This window comes from Paralichthys olivaceus, chromosome 18 (genome assembly GCF_024713975.1).
Source record: "Paralichthys olivaceus isolate ysfri-2021 chromosome 18, ASM2471397v2, whole genome shotgun sequence".
NCBI lineage: Eukaryota > Metazoa > Chordata > Actinopteri > Pleuronectiformes > Paralichthyidae > Paralichthys > Paralichthys olivaceus.
In genome coordinates, this window is record NC_091110.1 from 13905374 (window position 1) to 13929158 (window position 23785).

Below are 23785 nucleotides of genomic sequence, written 5' to 3' on the forward strand. Positions count from 1 at the left end.
GGTGTAAAATGCTGACTTCTATGTGCTCATGTCTTCTTGCACACGATGGAAGCTGTGACAATGAGTTACAAGCTGGTCAGTAGGAATATGACTTAATTCTGTACAGTGTTCTGTAAGAATTCTAAAATAAAGCTCTCCAGACCTTCAGTAGTGACACACATCTGTTATAGTGTACACTGTGTTTAATGACATGTTAAGCTGCTGTCATGAAAAACTAGGCCAAAGTTATTTGGCAATGGAAGTTATATTTTCACCCCTGTCTGTGGGGTTGTTGGTTTGTATGTTCGTTTGTAAGCAAGATTACACAAAAAACTACTGGACACAAAAAACTACTGGACAGAGTACACCAGAACTTGGTGGAAGGATGTGGTATGGGTCAGGAAAGAACCAAATTTAGGTTTGGATCCAGGATTTTTTTTTTCACTTCAACTTTGGAGAGTGGCATTTTCACTTTTTCCATGGATCTTGATGGGAAAATCTGGCACTTTTAGGGGACTGATTTCTGTGAGTGTGTGCATCTTGATTGAATGTAAGGAGACTGTTGGGCCTTGTTGGAGTTATGTGCTCTACCGAGAGCCATTCTAGTTCTGTTTTGACATTACGGGCTGCAAGACTTATCTTCTCTTACAAAAAAGCAGCAGAAAGGGGCCAACTTGTAGCATTGCATTGGCAAATCACTTGGCCCTCTTACAATCTTTCAGTCATGTGTGCCTTTGTTGTCAATTGTATTTTTTTTATTTATTATTATTTGTTGTAAAACCTGTGAGTGGTGCAAAGACAATCGCTGGTTTTTCAGTGAACAGCCAGCCTCCACCCAAAGAGCTACTTACTCCATGTAATCAGCTGATGCAGGGGAAACCAGCAGACTGATGGCTTTAATGGTTTCCACCTATATTGACCCACAGTGGCAGTTGATAGCAGCATTGTTTGAAACCGTGTCCTTCCTCATTCATCGGGTCCCCTGTGCAGACAGGAGGGCATTTAAGGCACATCTTGTGGCTGAGCGCGGAATAATGAATGGACGTGGCTGGGCGGACTCTACGGGGAGAGGCAAGGCTCATTTTACGCACCACGGTTCCGCATCAGGGCCTTGATGTCTGCTGGGTGGAAGCTGCTGTTGTGAGCTAGCAGCTTGCTCTGTATATATAAAGAGGCGAGCAGGCAGGGCCGCGCCGCATTTCCTCTTCACCAGTGCCGCAAACCCGCCCCTGCCGGATGGGAGATGTAAATAAAAGACAGCTCTCCATTGGCTGAGACGCACGTTCGTCAGCGCTTATTCCTGCTACAAGTGATGGGACGTTGACGGTGGTGGGCGGGCGCAGCTTAGAAAATTGTAAGGTCATTTGAATTACGTTTGCCAGCGAGGTGATCGGCCACAATGATCCCAGAAATGCTATCAGCGGCGGGATGAGGATGATCACGGGGTCAAAGTCGATGCGCACCGCCACGCGAATCTGACTCCCGATCAGCCGGAGGAGAGGAGCAGCGGCTCGGTGTGGCAATCTACAGCAGGAGGGGGGGGGATCCCGGTGCGTGTGTCTCCGTCCGTGTGAGCCTCTGTGGAGCCAGGCGAGCGGCTGTGAGAGGCGGAGGGGGCGACCGGGCTAACGCGTAAGCCGATCAAGGTGGAATCGCACACAACGAATTTACGCGTCAGGGGATTTCTGCGCACATACATGCTGTGACGGTGCGAGCCCAGTGCAAGGTATGTAAACCCCCCAAAAAACCTCCCGGGCTCACCGAGCACCCCTGTGATGATTCACCACCGATCGCTCCGGTTATTATCCGTTCGGAGAAAGGGAGACGGAGCCGGCAGTGACTCTTGTCCTTTGTCAACCTTGTGAAACGCAAGATCCACTGACGGGACTCGAGAGGTGGCTCCGCGTTGTCACACTCTCCATGCCCGTGATGGGTGATTTTAATGCGGGCATGTATTCTCAGCGTGGCGCCTCATCCTGTAACGGGTTGCTGATGTTGTCACCATCCGCTTCCTTGCCATAAGCCGACGCGCACAATACGCTGCGCATCCTGCTCTTCTGGGCGCGCATGCAACCACGATCACCTCCATCGTGCCAGCGTTAGCCCGATGGATGTTCTCCAGCCGGGCTGCGGTTGAAGGCCCTGCCTGAACGCGCACATGGTTGGTGAGGTGTAGTCTCACCATCAGTGGGTTGAGCCGCCCTATGATTTCCTCCTTATCTACCGCAATATGATGCTATGCGCCTGCTACATTACGAGTGTAGCAGCAGCAGCAAATGGCAGCTAAACGTTTTTTTCTCCATGAGGTGGCTGCTGCTCCTTTTACTGCATTTCTTTCCCCTGACGTGCCACATATTCTATCATGCTGATCCGCTGGATTGTAATTTAATCGTCCAGTCACAGAGCTGTGGTGTAAATAGCAGCAGAGTTATTGAATTGCCCTGATGAAGCCATCATCACCATTATAGCTACATGCAGGGAGACAGAGCAATAAATATCCAGTCAGCTTCTAAGAAAACCTACCCTCCTGTGATAAATAGCCATTTTCTATAAAAGCTCAATTGTTGTCTCATAATTCTACCCTTCAGTTTTTTTTCTAAGCAGCCTAATGAATATATAATATGCAATGTAAACCTATCCTTCGCTGGTTGAGGATCATCTTCCCAGCTATCAGGTGTCACTGAGCACCACGGTGCTCTGTTGTTCTTAGCTGTCACATAAAGACTATTTTCTTTGAATAAGGGTTTCCCCAAGGTCTCCTCAGCCTTGGGCTTCATTCGACTGCAAGAGAAAAAGAAACTCAAAAGGATTTCTTGGCTTCATTCATAGCGCACACTTAAAAAAACAAATGTACCACACTCCTATGTTATTGCCTCTTAAGTATTTCATATGAGGCTAATGGACACAGGATGTCTGTGAAGGTTCATCCAGGGGTCTGTACCACGACAAAGGGTGTGTGGTGATCGAGGTTACTTCAGGTTTTAATTCTGGTTTTCACTCCTGCGAAACTGGTTCACTTCCTCCCATGGTAAATAACCATGGCAACGTATGCTGAATCCCTAACCTGCTCTGGAGCAGGTTGATTGAAACCTGTCAACACCCAAACTAATAACCAATCAGATCATCAGGAGACTAAAGTCATGGATCTCAGTTTGTTCATCATTAGGCAAAAAAAAAGCCAAAAAATTCCATAAGTAGTAATATTCTTATGCATATTTACAGTTCATCATTAGCCTTAATTTAAAAAGCTGATTAAAATTGTTTCTACAATTTTTTTTTAATTCTAGTTAAGTGACCATTATGTGCATTTCATTTTGTTGAATATCACTGTTAGATTTAGCTTTAACTGACACTAATGGCAGGTATCAGGGTTTCTTCTCATATTAAAAACTAACTTCACCTCTTACAGCTGAAAACCCAGAGTCACACAACCTTTGTAATACAAGTTATCAGGGCAGCCATTGTTTAGTTTACTGAAGCCATGCAACCAAAAGATATCAGGGATATGTGACTTGTATGGGCAGCTGTACTTTAGTAGTTAGTGGTTTATAATCTTGAAGACATTTCACTTCTTGTCCAAGAGGCTTCTTCCTTTCTAACTGTAGTAGAAGGGTAAACAACAGCTGTAACTGTTGTTGCAGAAGCCATGAGTTTAATAACAGCAACCAAGTTTAGTTGCACTCGATTCAACTCTTCTAAGTGCTAAATAGCAGTCAATTGGTTTGAATACCACTGTTACGAACTTGCTTGAACCACATTTAACATGTCTCCTACTGAACTGATGTTTAGTCTGAATTGTTTTGAGTCGCTAGCCACTATCTGCAGCCTGTCGGTCACAATCTTTTTCCATTTTTGTGTGTGCATTCTTCCAGGATGATGCGTCTAGGGTGCTGCACAGCCCTGCTGTTTGTGTTGAGGCTACTGGTGGGCTTGCCTTGGTACCAGGTTCTGCCGGCCATATTGATCTTCTATCTGGGAAGCGGAGGATGGAGCTTCCTGCAAATTTTTGCCAAAACAATCGGCAGAGACTTACAGTAAGTGTAATTAATGATGAATAATTAAACCCAGAAAAAAGTGAAAATTGCTTTTCAGTCTCTGCAAGCATGGGAAAAAAATACTGCCATTGATTTTTCTTTTCTTTTTTCTTTTATTTACTGCTTTTCAACTGATTAAGTCTTTCACAGACGCTATCATAGAAATTGTGAGGCACAATTTTGTGCCGTCTGTATTTTGACAATGACAAATTTGCTCTGTACTCCAGAACACTGGAACTCAATTTAAACAATGGCTTTGAGTTCTGACTTTCAACTTGAATGAGGTATTAATATCCAGCTTGTGTGAGCAGTATTAGAACAATAGCATCATCACTGTCTTCAAAAATGAGGGAATTGTACTTTTTTATGTTAAAAAAGAGCTTTAATTCTTACAGTGTTCATTCAGTGGGAGAACAGCTACTATTATTTATTGTGCAGTTCACACAGCCACAATAAAATAAACTGTGCCACTGTAAAAATACTTCAATGCTTCTCAATCAATGTTCCTGGGGATAGTTTCCTTCATCCAGAACAAAACCTTGGACACAGAGTAATTTGAATAAGACCTTTGTACACACTGTAGTTGCAGAGAAATATTTAACATAAAAACGACGTCATATGTTATTGAAAAGTCAGAATATGACAGATAAAAACTTTAAAGCTCTTTACATACCTTTGCTGAGAGCCTTTTAAAAAGGCTATAAATCAGAATGATCATTGTCACCCCTCAGTGGAATCATTTGTGATGACACATCACAATGACATCCACTCATTGATAGAAATGTTGTAACGTCTTAGTTCATTATTAAAACCATACACCAGGTCAAGATCCCTCACAAACTCCACTCTGACTGAAAACCAGAAAGGTATCTTGCAGTTTTTTATATATTTTTGTTGTTTCACGTGTCAACAGGTTTGTCCAACGGAGGAACATGTGCACAGGTTTTCACATCTCTAACGTTGCAAAAATGTAGACTGACATCCTTGAAAGCAGCTTTTTAGAACTCAACGACCAGGACCTGAGGCTCTTGGTCATCAGGCCTGGCTTATTAGCCACTGTTTGTAACCAGCTGCATATTTCTGTCTGTTTCCAAAATATGTGACAAAACCGGTGGCTCGAAGTATTTTAGACAAACAACAGAGAGGAGAACGAGGGAGCAAAGTGACTTTCTTATCTAAAGCTATTGTTTACGTTTGAACATTTTTTTTCTCCATGAGAAATAAGACAAAGTGACATAACAAGTTAAACAGCAGTTTATACAGCAAAAGAGGCAAAGATCGCAGTTCGTGTTTTAAAGATAAATATCTTACCACAGCTAAATTGTTATCTTCTTAAGACCGATTACTACCTAAATGTTCAGCCTCCAAGTTGGGTTTATCTGCCAGGCTACAAATACCTCTAAGTATATAATTCCGATAGTGCTGTAGTTAAACGTCTCCCTATTGGCAATGTCTGAAGACTCAAGGTTAAAAATTCACCATATCTGACTGGGTGAATGAGTCTGTTTCCTCAGTGACTCATAAATTCTTGTTGTGCAATCTGTGGTGACATGGGGTAGGTCTTTTCAGTGTCAGAAGCTGTTTGCTTCACATCTTATTGTATATGTTGTGCTAAACCAACCCCTAGTCTAAACAAACCTGTCATTACATTATTTACATAGTTTAGAGTCCACGAAGCTCATGTGTCGCATTAGAAACGGCTGCAACTTATTGCGGTCAAGTGTATAAACTACTGGGCAGTCGGAGAGTGCATACCTCCTTCAAGGATGATTTGCCATTATTTCACCATATTGCATACACATTGCGATCCAATCCATCTCCATAATTATCCGGATGTACACCAAATTTCATCTATTCATAAATATTAGTACTTTACACCTTTTCTTGAAGATCATACATTTTTTTGAAAAAAACACAAAAACATAAAAAAAATCCCCATCTCATATCATAATGTGAAGGAGATTGAATCCACTCAAAAAATCCTTGGCTCATAACTCATCCTTCCACCAAGTTTCAATAAAATAGTTTTTGTGTAATCCTGCTAACAGAGAAACAGCAATGAAAGCAATACTTCCTTCGTGGAGATAATGAAATAAATGGACAACACTGCAACAATGAATTGTGGTAATCGTGACCAACGTGAAACTAATCCCCAAAGACAAAAAACTTTAACACCATCACTGTGATGGTGTTAAAGTTTTTTTTTGCTGTGAAGTAACTTGGCTGGATAGATTTTTATATTGTACCTTTACACCATAAATCTACTGACCTGGATGTTTGCATGTATTGCCACTCAGTCATCTCTGTCATAACCTTTTATATCTGGTTACCTTTTGCACAGCAAAGTAAGATAAATAGAATAAACTGCAAGATAGATATCATTAGTTGCTCAACTATAAATAAGCTTCAAAGTACAAATAATTACTATACCTTTTTCTGATTCCTGATTTTCCATTTACCACCCATGCATCTATTTTACAGGGAAAGGGATTGTTTTTCAGAATTTTCATTACGTAGTTAAAATCAACTGACTCCTAAACCTGTCTGAGATAAGTGTTGTAAAAGTCCCGATCATAGGTCGCAATAAATATTCAGTTCGTATTTTTGCCTTTTTCTCTTTTAATATTTAATGTTCTCTTGCTTCTTCAGTGCGGCAAGTGTGTTGTTGCGGGTGAAGATGAACGTCAGACGTCACCTCAAACAGAAAAACACAATTCCCAAGATCTTTGCTGAGACAGTGCGTCGCCACGGTGACAAGACGGCACTCATCTTCGAGGGTACGGGGGAAAAGTGGACCTTCCGGGAGTTGGACGAGTACTCCAACAGAGTGGCCAACCTGCTGCTACAACGGGGTTTCAAGGTACTTGTATTGAACAACATTTCCCTTAAAGTATGACTGAAACAAATGTATGATTTAATGTCAGTTGCTCAGTTTATGGCTGTCAGCTTCACAAGTCCCTCTTCTTGTTGTTTCTCTCCTCAGGAGGGTGATGTGGTGGCCCTCTTCATGGAGAACAGGTCCCAGTACGTGGGCCTCTGGCTGGGCATGGCCAAGATTGGAGTAGAGGCCGCTCTCATTAACTTCAATCTGAGACTAGAGGCCTTGGTCCACTGTGTCACCATCTCCAATGCCAAGGCTGTGGTGTTTGGCGCAGAGCTGACTGATGGTGAGTGCGGGGAAGAATGGAGGAGGGCTGTGTGGGGGTAGAGGGATAGATTAGAGAAGCATCTGAAGGATATGTGACGGATTTAGTTGCTTACGGCAACAAAATCAAGATTGTAGCTAGAAATCTGTCTCTGAGGGCTTTACAATCTATATGACGACGCCTCATGCTGATGAGTGTTGTTCCACTTCCGTTATGATGAGACTGAGGGCGCTGAGTGGTGCAGGGAGGTCGTAGAAGATTGATGGCTTTAGGAGGAGGTGTCTCTTTAATATCAGTCACTGCAGCTTTAAATGGCTGATGGATGAAAGAAAGAGAAGAAATAATGAAGAAGGAAGTGGAGAAATGTCACCGCCTTCAATTTGCCGTGTTCAAGGTCTGAGCATGGACGATTTTCTGATAACTGATAACATGAAATAGATAAGAGATACTGTATATGTAAGGGGGGGGGGGGTGACCTACAGCACTGACATGGAGACAGATAGGTACCGTACCATACTCAGCTAAAAAGAGATTAGACTATCAGACTAAAACAAAAGAGCTGATTTAATACCACTGTAAACCCCTGATGATTCACCTATTGTGTTTTATAAATTAGCTGCGTTGTTACATTAAGCCTGTTGTTTTAATGGATAAAAAAAAAATTGCAGCAGCTCAGTAGATTGGCCAAACATAAATTAAGGGATCTGTTTCAGTCTCCTCATTGTCTCCTTCTGGGACCCTACATAATCTGAAAAGCCCTGATCTCAACAGCTATACAGTTACAGCTGTTGAGATCACTCATCAGCTCTGAGTGAATCAGTTTGGAGGTGGTCATCCTGGGATTAGTCTGTCTCATGATGTGAACTCAAGGTATTGGGTGCCTGATTCTGCTGACATTCTCCTCCCTTTCCTTTTTGGGAATTCTCTATTTGCACGTGCAAGTTTTCCACCAAAACAAGTCCCCACCTTGACACACCATTGCTGCATCTTGGGATTAGTACCACCACCAGTTATACAAACAAGCCAGAGTGTTTTTCCCCCGTAGGAGAATGATGACAGTGCAGCCAGACCATTCTCCAGCGCTGACGCAGCACTGTGGAGACTGTGTTAGGATTGATGGAAGAGTTTCTGTGTTGGGTGCTGGACCTGTCATGTGCTTTTTACCTTTAAGTAATTAGAAACGCAGCCTCTTGGCTCCTGAGCCAGGCCAAGCCAAGCCACTAGCATTAGCACTGAGCCAGCATGACACAGGGCTTTTAAAGGAAGATGCAGTCAGTTTTTTTAAGGGGAACATATTCAAGATGTTTCTTTTTTTCTCTCTCACTCTCCCGATTTCCACCCTTAATGTTTTTCTCCTTTGTTCCTTGTCTGCTCTGGTCGTCCTCCTGCAGTCGCTGATGGGAAATAACCTAATTTGTTCTAATGTGTTTGTCTCCCTCTCGAAGCTGTTTGCGAGGTCCACAATTCAATGGGAAAGGCGGTGCAGATGTTCTGCTCCGGAGACTGGGACCCCAAACGAGTCCCTCAGGGCACAGAGTGCCTCGAGCCCCTGCTGGCTGCTGCCCCGTCTCACCTGCCCAGCCGGCCCCTACGCTGCTTCACAGGTGAGAACCGTCATCAGTTTTCCAGACATTTAACGGTTGCTCTTGGGACTAATTTATGTGATATTTTTTCAGTGGGGCAATTATAATTCACCAACCAACAACCGGTGTCCAATTCATCAGGAAAAAAAATCCTCCTGTCAAACTGTCAGCGCAAACTCAAACCAAAGCAATACAGCATTTCAAAAAGTAATTTCTTTGCTTTCACTGATAGTTGGGCAGCCTGGTCACAAGCTAAATGAGAGAAATTATTCCTCTGTTTTTCTTGTTACAGGCAATTACTGATGCCTCACTAAGGATAATATGCATTGCTTGTTTCTAAGGAAACTCATATACAGTATCTGGGTCAACAGAATGAATTGAATCCTATTAATCAAGCAAAGACAATTTTTGATAAAAACAAAAATCCCAACTTTGCCTCAAAACACTTTAAAACATACCCTCTGTTTTATTTTGGTATTCAATATTTTATGGTATTCAATATTGTCTCTGTATCTGCAGAGCTAATCAGTTAGGTGTGATTCAGAACAATGAATCAAGTCCCACCTGCTGATTCATATTTATTATGTCGGCCACTTCAGCATCACATGGCAGCCACGCAGGCAGGTGCTGCTATAAAACCTGCGACCTTTGCTCATACTCGTAAAATGTTTCTCCGACAATCTGGACACAAACAAAACGCATCAGGATTAGAACAGTAAGGTCACATTCAGATGTGATTAGAGCATGTGCAAGTGTACACATACAGTATGTAGTGTGAATGTGAAGTATCGCTCCACAGAGGGGCTGGTGGTTGTTCCAGGTAAGATCAAGTGTGAGCAGGAAAGTGAAATCCAAACACAAGCCCACTGTGCATGTAAGAATGTGCTGTGCTATGGGTTCTACCTTGAAGGTTTGTGTTTTGGGGTGGGAGGTAAGAGTGTATTGCTGGGGAGTGTAGGGGAAACATAAACTGTCCATATGCAAACAATAACTAATCAATGCTCAAATAATAATAATATGTTAATAAATGTTAATTTGAAAATCGTCAACTGAAAATGTGGAGTAAAACCTCCCATTGTTTTATTTTTACCCTCTCAAATATACACTAAGACCTGTCAGTGCGTTTGCTTTTTGACGTCTGTGTTTTCTCACTCTCACTGTTCTCTCTGTTTCAGATCGCCTATTCTACATCTACACATCAGGAACCACTGGGATGCCTAAAGCTGCCATTGTTGTGCACAGCAGGTAGGAAGGAGCCACACAGCTAACTAAAGACACGCAGGATGGCAGCTGCTCTCTTTGTTGATCCTTGCTGCTTTCATGTGTAGTTCAAGTATTGTAGTGGAGGAGAAACAACATAAAACGTGTCAGACTTATTTTTACTTTATTCTCTCTCCTCACCACACCCTGGTTTTCAGGTACTACCGCATGGCAGCTTTGGTATATTATGGCTTCAGGATGACGTCAGACGATGTGCTGTATGATTGCCTTCCACTCTACCACTCTGCAGGTAAAGTCATAACTGTGCAGCGTTGAGATTAGAGGTTCCTTTAGACTTCTATATTATTTGCTCTGGTCCAAATCAGTGGAGGAGTTTATAATCTTAACTTTCCAAACCAAAATGCATTAATAAAACTGCATCAAGAAGGCAACGCACTTCATTCTTTCTTTAGATCAGACCTTGATACATCCTAGATGCTTGAGACTGTTGGATTTTTCTCATCTACACCACATCATGCAGATCACAGCTGGCTACAGGAGCCGTTTAGCTCAAACTAGCACAGTCGGCCATGTAGTTGGCTCAGATGGAAGTGGGCTCACATTCCCAACACAAACAAGCTACACCAGAATTTGTTTGTGACCATGCTGACACCACTTTGTTCTGAGAAGATCTGTACAGTTGCTGTTTTTAGATATCTCCAAACAAATTGTACCAAGTGGGAAAATAAGTCCAATTAAACCGCACTAAACAATGAACGTTTGACTGTGGAGCCTTGTCCCTTTAATATGCAGTTTTTAACGCTGTATAATATTAGTTTATTATTATTATAAATGTCTTTCTATATTTCCATGTTGTGACTGGTACCCTTCGACTCTGACAGCTCATATTTCTCTGTCCACAGGAAACATTGTGGGAGTGGGCCAGTGTTTGATCCATGGCATGACTGTAGTCATCAGAAAGAAGTTCTCTGCCTCGCGTTTCTGGGACGACTGTGTCAAATACAACTGCACTGTAAGCGTAAATTACAAACTCCTGCCACAGACTTAGTTATTGAGTAGCACGCTATAGCCTCTCAGTGTCGCTGAAGACTTATTGCATGTCACCGCCTATAAAAGTAATCTCAAGATGTAATGTTATTCCCCTTCTGTAGAAGGATTTTTCATTGTTACAAGAAAGGTATTAAATCTGTAATAAATGTATTCATATCTCTGTTATGTCTCATCACTCAATTATTGTTTTTTACCCTCATCCTCCAACAGATTGTGCAGTACATTGGTGAGATCTGCAGATACCTGTTGAACCAGCCATTGCGGGACACAGAGCAGCAACATCGGGTGCGCATGGCACTGGGGAACGGCCTTCGCCAGAGCATATGGGAGGAGTTTATGAACCGCTTCAATATCCCGCAGATTGCAGAGTTCTACGGAGCAACAGAATGCAACTGCAGCCTGGGCAACTTCGATAACAGGGTAGGAATGTGCACTGAAGTTCTGATGCTCTGACCAAACATCACAGTCATTTTTGAGGAAACGTTCGGTCTAAAATTACTATTAATGTGTAGAGGTTACGCTGAGAGAACTTCATAATGTTATCTAAGGCTTTACTTTTCATTAGTGCTATAAAAGCCTTTTCATCATCCTCACCACACCGATCCACACTGTGGTTGTTGACATGGTTTGTCTGTCCTCTAGGTCGGAGCGTGCGGCTTCAACAGTCAGATTTTACCCTTCATCTACCCCATCAGACTGGTGAGGGTTGATGAAGAGACCATGGAACTCATTAGGGGACCTGACGGCGTCTGCATTCCCTGTAAACCTGGTATGTGTACTGTATGTGTGTTTACACATATTAAATGCTTTAGTGAACAAACAGAGGTGGTGTTAAGAAGAAAAGTACACAGCTGGTAATACATTCACCAACACATGTTTGATTAACAGTGGAATAAAGCTGAATGCTTACTCTGTGGTGATTCTGTTTATTTGGGCATGCGTTTGTCTTTCAACACAAAGACTGATGGCCTCACTTAAGACTGATGATGCGACATAAAAATGAAATGCACAGACCTCTGATACACCTGGTGGAGATCAAATAAAACACTTTGAAATAACAGTTACAGTTTAAGTTTCGTTTATTAATATCTCTGGTCTTTCACACTTTTCTCTTTGGCTCTTTTTCTCTCTCTCTCTCTCTCTCTCTCTCTCTCTCTTTCACTTCCTCTTTCCCTCTCTCTCTTTCTTTTTCTAGGCGAGCCTGGCCAGCTCGTAGGCAGGATCATTCAGAACGACCCTCTCAGGAGGTTTGATGGCTATGTCAACCAAACAGCTACCAGCAAGAAGATTGCTCATAGTGTCTTCAAGAAGGGAGACAGTGCTTATCTCTCTGGTTAGTCACACAACCACACACACATGAAGTTATTCACCATATTCTCTTTTGAGTAAAACTAATTCATATGATCCTCTTCTCACCAGGTGATGTGTTGATCATGGACATTTACGGCAGCATGTATTTCAAGGACCGGACAGGAGACACTTTCCGCTGGAAAGGAGAGAACGTCTCCACAACTGAGGTGGAGGGAACGCTCAGCAGGCTGCTAGAAATGAAAGATGTAGTTGTGTACGGAGTGGAAGTACCAGGTAACGTCCTCTAACATATCGTTCATGTTTGAATATTTTTTGTGTGTATATGAATTTGAGGTTAAAAAAAGTCAATTTGTGTAAGAATTCTCATGCAGCCTTCCTGACACAGATCATCTTCTCATTCACACTCAAAATGTGCTTTAGTTGTGTCCTCTTCATGGCTTTCTGTTTTCAGTTGGATTTCAATATTATTGTAAAACATGTCTCAATTCAAATCATCCATGAAAACTAACATTGATTTTTAAAACAACATGCAGGGAGTGGACACAAACCAGATGGCTGAATAGAGAGCAATGAATCAAACTGTATTGTTTTTCAGCTGCAGTGTCTTTGCTTACTCTTGACCTATTGTGCCATAAATGAATTCTACCATTTAGAAATGTCACCACATATAAAGCTGAGCTGGAGTTGACGCTTTGCAGACTCTAAAGACAGACCACACTTTCACTATGATTAGATTAGAGAACTGTATTAATCGTGGAAGAGGGGAACTAGTTTGTTCAGAAAAGTACAGTGACAAATAACAAATAATAATTTGTCATAACATGAAAAACGCTCTGCCCATTGAGCCACTAAAATAAAACACAAAAAATAATAGAATCAGGCAATGATCTATAGAGGTAAATGAACACAGGCAGACAGATCTTATCTGCTGTAAGACATTGCCTATACAGCAGTATATCTATGAGAAATATACTGTGTAAAAATATGAGGACAGTATTTTGCATAAACCCAAGCATCTGCCTGACCTGACTCCTCGGCTCTAACCTCTAACTGGCCTGTTTGTGTGTGAGCAGGAGCCGAGGGAAAGGCTGGAATGGCAGCCATCGCCGATCCGTCTCACAACACAGACCTGGAGAAGTTTGTGAAGGACATGGAGAAGGCTCTGCCTCCGTACGCCAGACCCGTGTTCCTCCGCTTCCTTCCAGAAGTCAACAAGACAGGTACAATGCTCTTCCATTTCTGTTTGTGTAAAACATAAAAAGAAAAGATAAATACAGGCTTTCCTAAACTGCAATTTAAAAAATGTGTTTTGAAGAAGACGTTAAATCCCTCTCCCCTCAAAAACTTTAAAAATCAAAGAGTTTCACAAGTGTTTTTTTTTTTTTTTTACACATTCTTTTGTGGAATTTTGTTTTGGTATTCTTGCCTTAAATCTCACTTGAAAGTGTAGAAATGAGTTTGCTTTTGTTACATCATGAGTTCATAAAAAATCTACATCCAAAATGCAAACTCCTTTTGTTTAGTTAAACTTTTTGACAATTTGAACATGATTCTGTATTTTACAAAGTAAGTGTGGAAAAAATCGCTTCAGACTAATTATTATCTCCTGAATAAACTGAAATAACTAAGTGTTTTCTTCGTGTCTCCCTTTCTCAGGAACATTTAAGTTTCAGAAGACGGACATGCGTAGGGATGGATTTGACCCGAGCGCAGTGTCAGATAGACTCTACTTCCTGGATTCCAGCAGAGGGCGCTATGTGCGGCTGGATGAGGAGTTTTATCGCTCAATACTGTCAGGGAAACACAAGTTGTGATGACAAGGCTGACGACCACATCTATGTACGCACACACTCACACACACACACATACAGAGGGAGGAACATATTTTGAGAGCAGAATGCAGAACCTTGTCCCCACATACACATACAAATATAATACACATAATAGTCATACATATTAACATCTGCTCATTCTGATGCCAACACACACAGACATGTTTTATTCCCAAGCTCACTTAGCTCTTAGCAAGCTGCACACACACACACACACACACACACACACACAAACACACCCACCCACACACAGCACTATTCTGTTCATCCCTCCTGAGATCTCCCCGGCAACTCCTCTTCCTACCTCAGCAAACACAGAGATGCACAAACCCAGCAACCAGGTGTATTTGGTAACTTGAAACCACACTTCATCGCCACATAATCCCGGTGCACACAGCTCTCAAACAACCCACCCCCCCACAGTGTGTTCATCATGATCCACTGAACCATATGTCATGGGGGGGGACACCACGGGCGGCTGGGAGAGGAGAGGGGTCTTCAGGAGTGCAGGCTGCCTGGCATCATGAATGCAAGAACTTGAAACTTACAGAAAACCACAGACTTTATGGACAGTGAAGAGGAATATGGATTCAGTACATGTTGGAGGGACCTACAAGGACCTAATCTCTCTCTCTCTCTCTCTCTCTCTCTCACCCTCTCTCTCTCTCTCTCTCTCTCACCCTCTCTCTCTCTCTCTCTCTCTCTCTCTCTCTTTCTCTCTTTCTCTCTTTCTCTCTCTCTGGACGCTATTTTAGCAATGTTGTGTTTTTTAAAAGACTGGAGCCTCGAGCATTGACTTCACCTGCACAATTAGCCAGCAGTGACACACCTGTGACAACTTCACCTTTAGCTGGAGCAGTCTCTGGTCTCCTCTTCTTCAATGCCAGTTTGCACTGAAAGTGAAGGAAGGACACCGTGATTTATTTTAAAGGGAACTCACAAACATGTGAAGCACAGAGGTTGAATCAGACCGGTGGTTTCAGCTGAACGGTTCACTAAAGTGCAATAGGGCTCTTTGCTCCTGCAGTGCAATAATCAGCCGCACCACACGAGAGCTGATATAAATCAAAGCTTTGCGTTTAAATATGTCTGCATCACACCAAATATATTTAAGTTGTAGTGTTTGTTTACATATTTAAGAATAGTTTTAGTTATTTATGTTGTAATAGCTTTCTCTCTTGTTGTTATGCTAATGGTTCAGGGTTTTAATTTTTTTGTATGTGTATCCAAATCAGTTTCTTGCTAGCTCTCGAATCCTAAATGAAGGTGCCGTATGCATTTAATATCAGTGGCTCAATAACACATACTAAAGTGATCGACTGATTCAACCCTGGGCTTAACACATGCAGCTATTTCCACTCACAGCGCAGGTCACTGACTGAGCTGGCGTACAGCGAGAAGGTGCGGCCGCATTGTGCAGGTTTTGTCGTTAAACGTAGACTTATCGTATGGTGTGTGAATATTCTTCTGAAACCGGTGAGTGAAGAGAGAGAAGCTCTTGTGTTTTGTCTTTTTTTAAGCATTTTCTGTGGGTAAAGACGGATGTTCTGCTGGATTCAGGAGAGCCGAACGATCCAAAGATTCAAAGGCAGGGAGGAGGGACACTGTATCAAAATAGAAGAAGAGGAAAATGTGCTTAGTCATAGATTTGTCTTTAGTTTGAAGTAGTCGTTATCGGAGGTCGCAGCAGCATGAATGAGCATCATCAACCACAAGCAGAGCACTGTGCCTTACTGTGAGTTCACAGATTCACAGGCCCTGGCCCACACATAGTGTCTCATATGGTCCCTGCGCTGGATATTTACCTTCACTCTTCTCCTTCAGCTTCTATCGTCCATTATCTGTAGTTTTCTATCCAAGGGGCCTCTCAAAGCTGGTTTTTACTCTGAAAATGAAACAGAGCTCAGCAACTGACCCCTTCATCTGGTCAGCTACAGGACGGGTGTGCGTTCACGTTTCACTGCACAAGAGTCCTAATGTTTTGAGGGTGCTTGCATTTTCAAGCTGTCTGTCTTCCTCCCTCTGATGTCTCTGTCCTGACTGTAACTTTAGTTGTCCTGACAATATAATTCGCCCACGTGACCGTTTGCTCGGCACCTTTACTTTAAGCCTTTAGTCTTTCTGCCAACCCCCTCCGTCTTCTCTTCCCTCCTTCTCTCCCTCTGACTGTGGCTCTTCATTTCTTTCGAGCAGGTAGAGGATCCAGCCGGTATCAGGTGCCTGACTCCTGTCTGGATCCTCTGCCTCGTCTGGATTCTTATTCTCGGCCACGTCTGATTCATTCGAAGGTAAAAACCGTAGTTGAATTCATTGAAAATATTGGCGTTCTTTAAAAGTTTGTCCTTATTTGTTCATCAACACAAAGCTCCAACTCAGAATCTGTTTTCAAGTATCTCTTCCCGATGTGCGTTGTGTGTAGTTTGCCATTACTTTTTTTTTTTTTTTTTTTTCTTATCTTCGCACCTGACCACATCCTCAGTCAGTGGCTGTAAAGCGAGGCAGGTTGTTGCCAACATTTAACGTCTGGCTGTAATTCTTCATACGTTTTACTCCGGCGATGCTTTTTCTCTGCAGACCGACTCTCAATCTGTTTCCATGGCTTTACTTTGATTTATTTTTTGCACTGACTGTTGACCTTGATGGCTGCTGTCTGCTGACGCTGTTCATCAAAGTTGCTCTCACTCCTCATTTCTCAGTTCTGTGGGGAATAAAAGACCAACGAAGCCATTTGGCAGAAACTGAGATTCCTCCCTGCTTCCTCTGTAGTCTTAGTTCTGAGTCCCTCTCTCACATGTATTTATTCTTTAATGATGAGTGTGAAATGTTCTCATGAATGTCTAAAAAGCAAAATGAGCGACCAATGATGATGATGATGATTTTGTAAAGTGTCATTAACGTATCGAAGGGAACACAGTTGGGCTGTTATGATGCTTCTGACTGAGGGTTACGCTTGTCGAGCCTGACCACCAGAGGGCGCGTGACTACACAGCCTCATAGACGAGCACTCTGAATAAGAAGTTTCCTTTTATTTTATTTTATTTTTTATGAGCTTAAATTATTATTTTTGAGAAACTGTTGATTATACTTTTGATTGTTTCACTTGTGTTTGTGTTCGCTCTTTTTTTTTTTGCGTGAAATTGCAGCTTTTGTGGCTTTGGTATAAAAAGGGGATTTGTGAGTGGAAGACAATCAAACTGTTGATTTCTTTTTTGTTTATTCTAAATGTTTGGCACATGGAAGCAGACAGGACTCGTCCTTTCTAGATGAGCTTGACCAGGAGCCTGTTGCCCATTTCCCAGATACTGTAGGTCAATGCAGGAAACAGCTTGCAGTGAGTGAAGGGTCTGTGGGACGGGGTGCGTTGAGGTTTTCAGTCGCCTCTTTTACCAGATGGGGGCACTGTGACTTCCCTTATACTTTTTTTCAGACAAGAAAATTTGAAGAGAAGCCATCATGTTATCGTGCAGCCCTTGGATTAACTATTAAAACAACCCAATTGTTTCAAATCAAACTGTAATAGAAATAAATCTCTTGATTTAAATGAAATCTAACGTGTATTTCAGCTTCAGCTCCAAATTCTTCTTCTTCTTAATGTTTCAGTTGACCTGTACATATCACTATGTTCAGAATCTTTTCTTTTACATTTTGGACTCAAGAGTTTGTCAAACAAGTTCTAATCACCCAGGTTCTTTGTACATTTACTTTATTCACATTATTGAATCGACAGATGAAAAACTATTTCATGCCCGCCCCAGAAACCCTGAGATCGTACATTGTGTCACTCTGTGGTGGTTGAAGTGTGTGTTGATGTTTAAGTTTCTTCAGTTGAGCTCTAGTGAAAGTGAAAATATTTTTCAATCGTCTCATACTGAGATCAGTGAAGAGAAGTCTCGATGAACAAAATGACTTGTGAAGTTCATGATTATTGTGTGAGGGTCATTTCACAGCAGACAGACCACAGATCAAAACCCTAACTGAGGACTTCTGTGTCTAAGTGTGTCTCATGGTCTCCTCATGTCTCCGAACGACATCACTCAACCTGCTTGTTGCGCTTTTTTGTCATTTTCTTGCTGTCGTGTTCCTCAGAAAAAAGTGCTAAAGAAGGAAACTGGTTTGTATATGTCCGAGTGTGTGTGTGTCTGTGTGAGCGTGTGTGTGTGTATATAGGGGAGGTCTGTGAGGTGTGCTGTGAGTTTGAGACACACACACTGATGTCCTCTTGTCCACAGAAGGCGAGCTGTATACATCGTGCATTTCAAGAAGATGAGATAAAAGCCGTGCTGCAAATGGAAAATCATTATTAATAAAACTATTTAAATTGTTCACTTGGCCCCTGGTTGTTTTTCAGCCGTGTGATCGGACACTTTTCTCCTGATCCACGTCGACTCTTTGCTGTTTCATTCTGGCAGCAACTGATTTCCACACAAGCCACATGGTCATTTACCCAGAAAGGCCCTGTTTCATTATTGCAACAATATTTGGTTAAGCAGGTCACTTCAGGTTGTAGTGAACTTCCTGTAAGGGAATTTCCCATAAATATAATTAAAGTTTTTGTAAATTTTTCACGGTTCTGTATCCTCTCAGTTCTGTAAAAACAACAAACTCTTGTCTCTGTGTGTTTTGTATGTGCTGCTGTAAAACATCAGGTAAACAGAAAGAGACGATGTTAATCTGAGGTGATTATTATTTTACAGGTGAAAAGTTTTGAATTGATTGATTGAATTCGACAAAACCTCTAAAAAAACATTTGTTCTCATGTCAAACACGCTTCCCTCTAAACCCCCACATCGATCATATGCTCTGTATAGAATCATTTACTCTCCTGCCCGTACTCTGCAAATCAGCCCCAAACTCCACGTATTCATAGATTAATGAACTAAATCTAATTTTAACTGACTGATTTTATAATTATCCCTGTTAACTTTTGTGTTTACAAATCTGGGGCAATTGAGGATCTATATTTTCTACCACTTTATAATTCTACTCCCCAACATTTAGAGAGAAATATTTAATTTTTACGTAGAAAACTTCTAGAGTTTGCTACTGATACAGATTAAACTCCCCTACAAACGTTACACACATCCAACATAAAACAACTCAATCATTCATTAATGCATCTTAAAGAATTCTACAAAATGAATAATTTACTTTTGTGATCTATTTATATTTCTGGGCTTTTCTGAAGTCCAATTTTCATATGCAGGCTTGTAACTCAGCATGTTTATTTCATCTAAGTAAATAGTGTGAGTACGTTCTGTAGACAAGTAACATGATTATCTTTCGTAGAAATTCAAAATGTATCAACACCCTGCCCCTCAGTGTGGGATAAGTTGTGAAACTTCAGTCAGAGCTCGTGTTCAGACTCAATGAGCCTCAGCTGAAGCTAAAACGAATCACGTGCCTGTAACCTGCGGGAAGTCTGGCTCATTCTGGAACTACACATCTTCAACACTTGGCCACTGTTCCCTGATCGTCCTGATTGGCTGGCAGGCCGGTGGGTGGATCAGGACCCAAAAACAAACATTGCCTCAGGCTGTGCCACTCTGTACCTGTGTGTGGACTGCCTGCAGTTCACTTTAGGCTCCTCTCAGATAGCCTCTCTCAACCTTTCAGCACCTTCTCTTCTCCTCAACCTGCAGCCATGAGGACCACGGTGCTCGCTGTTGTCATGGTGATGTGTGTGATGATGGTGGCCGCAGATGTGAAGCCACAGCGAGACTTCAACCTGCAGAGGGTAAGATGTGCACACACACACACACACACACACACACACACACACACACACACACACACACACACACATACACACACACACACACACACACACACACACACACACACATTCAGCTTTCTATGTTTGTCATGTCCTTTAATCAGTTTAGTAAAGTGAACCGATTCTGTGTTAGTGTTCTCACTGATTGTTGTTTATCAAGTGACTCCACCGTGAGGGAACACTGTGTTCTGTGTGTGTTCCTCACATGATGACCCAAAACAAACAGTCATGGGTTTGATCTCCTCCTCCTCTTCCTCCTCTTCCTCCTCCTCCTCTTCAACCTCTTCCTCGGTGACAGCTGAGTCACAAATTGTTATGATTGATACACTTAGTTTTATTCTGGTGTCGTCACACTGGAGGTTGACAGAGCTCGGTGTGCAGATACACACCATGAGAAGTGAGAAGGAACATCTTCCCTCGTTTCTCGTGACTTGTTTGATCAGCGACTGGATTTATCTCTGAGGCATTTTAATGGTTAATAGTGGGATTTTCCGTCTTTTCCAAAAGGTCACTTACAAGTTTTACAAGATGTGAGTTTGGACTTTTTGCTTTGATGTTCTCAGTTTTTGGTTTCCCCACATGTGGAGTCCTCAAACACTAGAATAGTCTCAGACTTCATGCCTCCACCTGAGCCACGTCACATCCTTCCACCAAATTTTGTTTTGATCTGTTGAGAATTTTTTTTGAAATCCTGCTAACTAACAAACATGTTTTATCCTTCGCATTATAATTATTTTATTTTATTAGTTTCTTAGTTGAAGTCAGGATGTTCAGTCAGCGATCACAGTCCCTCCATTCAGTCTGTGTTGTAAAGGATTCACAGTGTGTACAGATATGAGGAAACACTGTGGTTCACAGCAGTGTTGGAAACATGGTATGAACACAGCTCCCTTCTCTCCCCACTGCGGCGACTTACGCAAAAAATAAAGACTCTAAAAATGTATGTATACATGTAAAACAGCCCCAAAATGGCAGATGTTCCAATAGTATGAAAGGTTTTTTTTCCAGCCTACAGAGAATCTACTGATGTTCTGCTTCTCATCATCAACAAATCTCATGAAAAGACCAACGATGCATCAGAAAGATTAGTCTCAGTATCACCTGACAGCTTATTCCTCACAGACGTCATCTTGTCGTCATTTCTCCAACATGTGAGCTACAACAGTTTGCTCTTTTAAAAACAAACTGAAAACATATTTACAAGCTTTGTTTAGGTTTAAATATTGTGATTTAAAAGGTAAAACTTCTTTATTTATTTAGACTTTACTTTATTATAATCGATATCTCCTTTTAGTATCATCAACAAAAACAATAATGATAATAATAACATGACGTACTTTATATATCTATTCAATTCTATATGTACAAGGTATTTTTATTCTATTGTTACATATTATTTTGTTAAATAATTTTTTTAAATCTTATTGTATTATTACTTATTATAACAACCATTTGTCCTTATTGCTAACATAACTACCTTTTTATTGCTAATGAAACTTCCCTGGAAAACCTTTTCAATCGTTTGTTAAAACGACGAGTGACCAATAAACATCTTGAATCAAATAACCTTCTAATTTTTCACTTTTTACTCACATGTATGTTCTTTGCCTATTTTTTGCTTTTTGTCTTGAAGCACATTGAGTCTAATCCAACTTCTAAAATATAAGTTTACATTTTTTTCCAAAAATACATTTTCCATCATTAGGATGAAAATAGGCTCTGAGATTTTTGTAGAGTTGATCCCACGTAAAACTTCAGGCTCCCAGATATATTCACTGAGGCTGAGAACAATCCCTGCACATGGTTCACTGCTGCTGAGCAAATAGTCCAAAAAGTCAAAATAGTGCAAAAATGGATTGTTAAAAATACTTCATGTAAAGTAATGTAATGTACAGTATACTCCGATCTCTAGTGTGTAAACTTGTGTGTGTGTGTGTGTTTAGTTTGCAGGGAAATGGTACCGTGTGGGTCTGGCCTATGACTCTCCAAGTTTTGCCCCCTACAGAGACATGGTGAAGGCGTCTATGGGCATCATCAAAGCGCTGCCCAACGGCAACGCTAACCTCACCATGTGGGAAGCCAGGTGTGTGTGTGTGTGTGTGTGTGTGTGTGTGTGTGTGTGTGTGTGTGTGTGTGTGTGTGTGTGTGTGTGTGTGTGTGTGTGTGTTAGTCAAAGAAGGGGAACAGACATATGAGAGAGGAGGTTTGAGGGATGTTGGAGAACATTGTGTTTCCTGTGTGTGCTTCAGGCCTGGGGACTGTCGAAGTCACTCGTACCACTATGAGGCGACCGGCGTTCCTGGACAGTTCACCTACTTCAGCCAACGTAAGTCTCTCTGTGACTCTACTCATCCTGTGATAGTGTAAATATTTGACGGGCCCTCAGCGGGTGTCTGCTGCCGAAGTCGAGATTCTGGATCAACAACAGCATGATGGATTTTAAAGTAGTTTATTGCTGCTTGTTTGACTCCAAGTCTACTCTTTTTTTTAAAATGTAGCACATTGATATTTTGCTTTTTAAATTATATAAATGTATAATATTATCAAACATAACAGTTTCTGACACATTCAGTCAGTGAGTTGTTATAGATTTGTAATAAATTGCAAATCCATGCAGATTTATTTCCAAACTGTATGTATTTAAAGTTTTCATTCTTTCCTGTTTTTTTCTTTTAACTGTCATCTTGCTGTACATTGTATAATATTTATTGCATGTTTTTATATTTTTCGTTCATATTCAGTGCGTCTTTAATAGTGTTGCCTTTGGTTTAGTGCACCCCTTTTATACCATGTTGGCTCTTTTTGTTTTGAATCTCATTTTTATTCTGGCAAACAATGATTCTGAAACATTCGAAAGGATTTTACTGAATTGTCTACAGCGTCTGTTGTGATGTCGCTTACATGATTTTTTCTAATTATTCTTATTTTTCTGTGGTTAAGTAAAATATTTAATGCTGTATATTTTCAGGCCATGGCATTGTGAAGGACGTCACAGTGGTGGACACAAACTACAATGAATACGCTGTGGTTCTCAAACACAAGGTTTTCAACAGGGAGTACACACAGGTTTCACTTTACGGTAAGAAACACACACACACACACACACACACACACACACACACACACAAATATGTTTTATTTTTTCTTCAATACATATTTGAGCTTCAGTGCTGCTGCTCATCTCTGTTCTGCTTCTGCAGGTCGTTCCCTAAAAATGAAGACCGATATCATTCAGAGGTTTAAGGGCTTCGCCTTGTCCCAAGGTTTATCTAGAGAATCTATTCTGATTCCTCCTCCAGCAGGTAAAGCAGGAAATCACACACACACACACACACACACACACACACTTATCTAACAGGGAGAATTAAATCTCTGTTCCCTAATTGATGTCTCTGTGTTCTTCTGGCCCACAGAAAACTGCCCACCATCTGGATCTGGACGTTAGGTCGCTCTGTTTCTTTTGAAAACCAAAGGCAGTTCATTTCAGATTCACGTGTGTGTGTGTATGTGTGTGTGAGTTTCTGTTTCTGCCTCCAGGTTCCCTGATGCACCTGAGATCGAGTGTTTTCTGCTGCAGACCTGTACTTTTTCCTCAGCCTTTACTCTGAAGTACAGAAAAGAAAAATATCATGTTTCTGGCTACAAACATTATGAAGAATAAGTTTATAAATACTTTCTAAAAACTATTTCCTGTAACATTTTACTTAATTTTGATGGTTGTGCTGTGTTGACGTAGTTGAATAAAGAAAAAAAAAATAGAAAAATTCCAGATGTTATTTTTTTCTTAATTGATTTGTTATGTTGATTTTTGTTTTATTGATTTATTCGTTGTGGTTTGTTTTATTCATTTTGTTAT

At 41.3% G+C, this 23785-nt stretch overlaps 2 protein-coding genes across 2 annotated transcripts; both read left to right on the plus strand.

Moving 5' to 3' along the window:
* The first annotated feature begins 1271 nt into the window (after positions 1-1271).
* slc27a4 (solute carrier family 27 member 4) lies at positions 1272-18479 on the plus strand. The gene is made up of 14 exons (XM_020082522.2): positions 1272-1705; positions 3852-4013; positions 6663-6873; positions 6997-7180; positions 8605-8763; positions 9918-9987; positions 10161-10252; positions 10866-10975; positions 11224-11433; positions 11656-11782; positions 12209-12346; positions 12433-12597; positions 13398-13544; positions 13981-18479. Exons 2-14 carry the CDS (start codon positions 3853-3855, stop codon positions 14136-14138), a joined length of 1932 nt encoding a protein of 643 aa, XP_019938081.2. The 5' UTR covers positions 1272-1705; position 3852; the 3' UTR covers positions 14139-18479.
* ptgdsa (prostaglandin D2 synthase a) lies at positions 18479-23693 on the plus strand. Its single transcript, XM_020081843.2, has 6 exons — positions 18479-19890; positions 21873-22012; positions 22179-22255; positions 22898-23008; positions 23130-23231; positions 23343-23693. Exons 1-6 carry the CDS (start codon positions 19798-19800, stop codon positions 23372-23374), a joined length of 555 nt encoding a protein of 184 aa, XP_019937402.1. The 5' UTR covers positions 18479-19797; the 3' UTR covers positions 23375-23693.
* The last annotated feature ends 92 nt before the right edge of the window (positions 23694-23785 follow it).

What these genes read in the sequence shown, in the direction of transcription:
- slc27a4 (XM_020082522.2), top strand. Translation starts at nt 3,853, where the DNA reads ATGATGCGTCTAGGGTGCTGCACAGCCCTGCTGTTTGTGTTGAGGCTA. An exon ending in TGGGCAACTTCGATAACAGG is followed by an intron (nt 11,434 to 11,655) that starts GTAGGAATGTGC and finishes TCTGTCCTCTAG; the next exon opens with GTCGGAGCGTGCGGCTTCAA. An exon ending in GTACGGAGTGGAAGTACCAG is followed by an intron (nt 12,598 to 13,397) that starts GTAACGTCCTCT and finishes GTGTGTGAGCAG; the next exon opens with GAGCCGAGGGAAAGGCTGGA.
- ptgdsa (XM_020081843.2), top strand. Translation starts at nt 19,798, where the DNA reads ATGAGGACCACGGTGCTCGCTGTTGTCATGGTGATGTGTGTGATGATG. An exon ending in GAGACTTCAACCTGCAGAGG is followed by an intron (nt 19,891 to 21,872) that starts GTAAGATGTGCA and finishes GTGTGTGTTTAG; the next exon opens with TTTGCAGGGAAATGGTACCG. An exon ending in GTTCACCTACTTCAGCCAAC is followed by an intron (nt 22,256 to 22,897) that starts GTAAGTCTCTCT and finishes GTATATTTTCAG; the next exon opens with GCCATGGCATTGTGAAGGAC.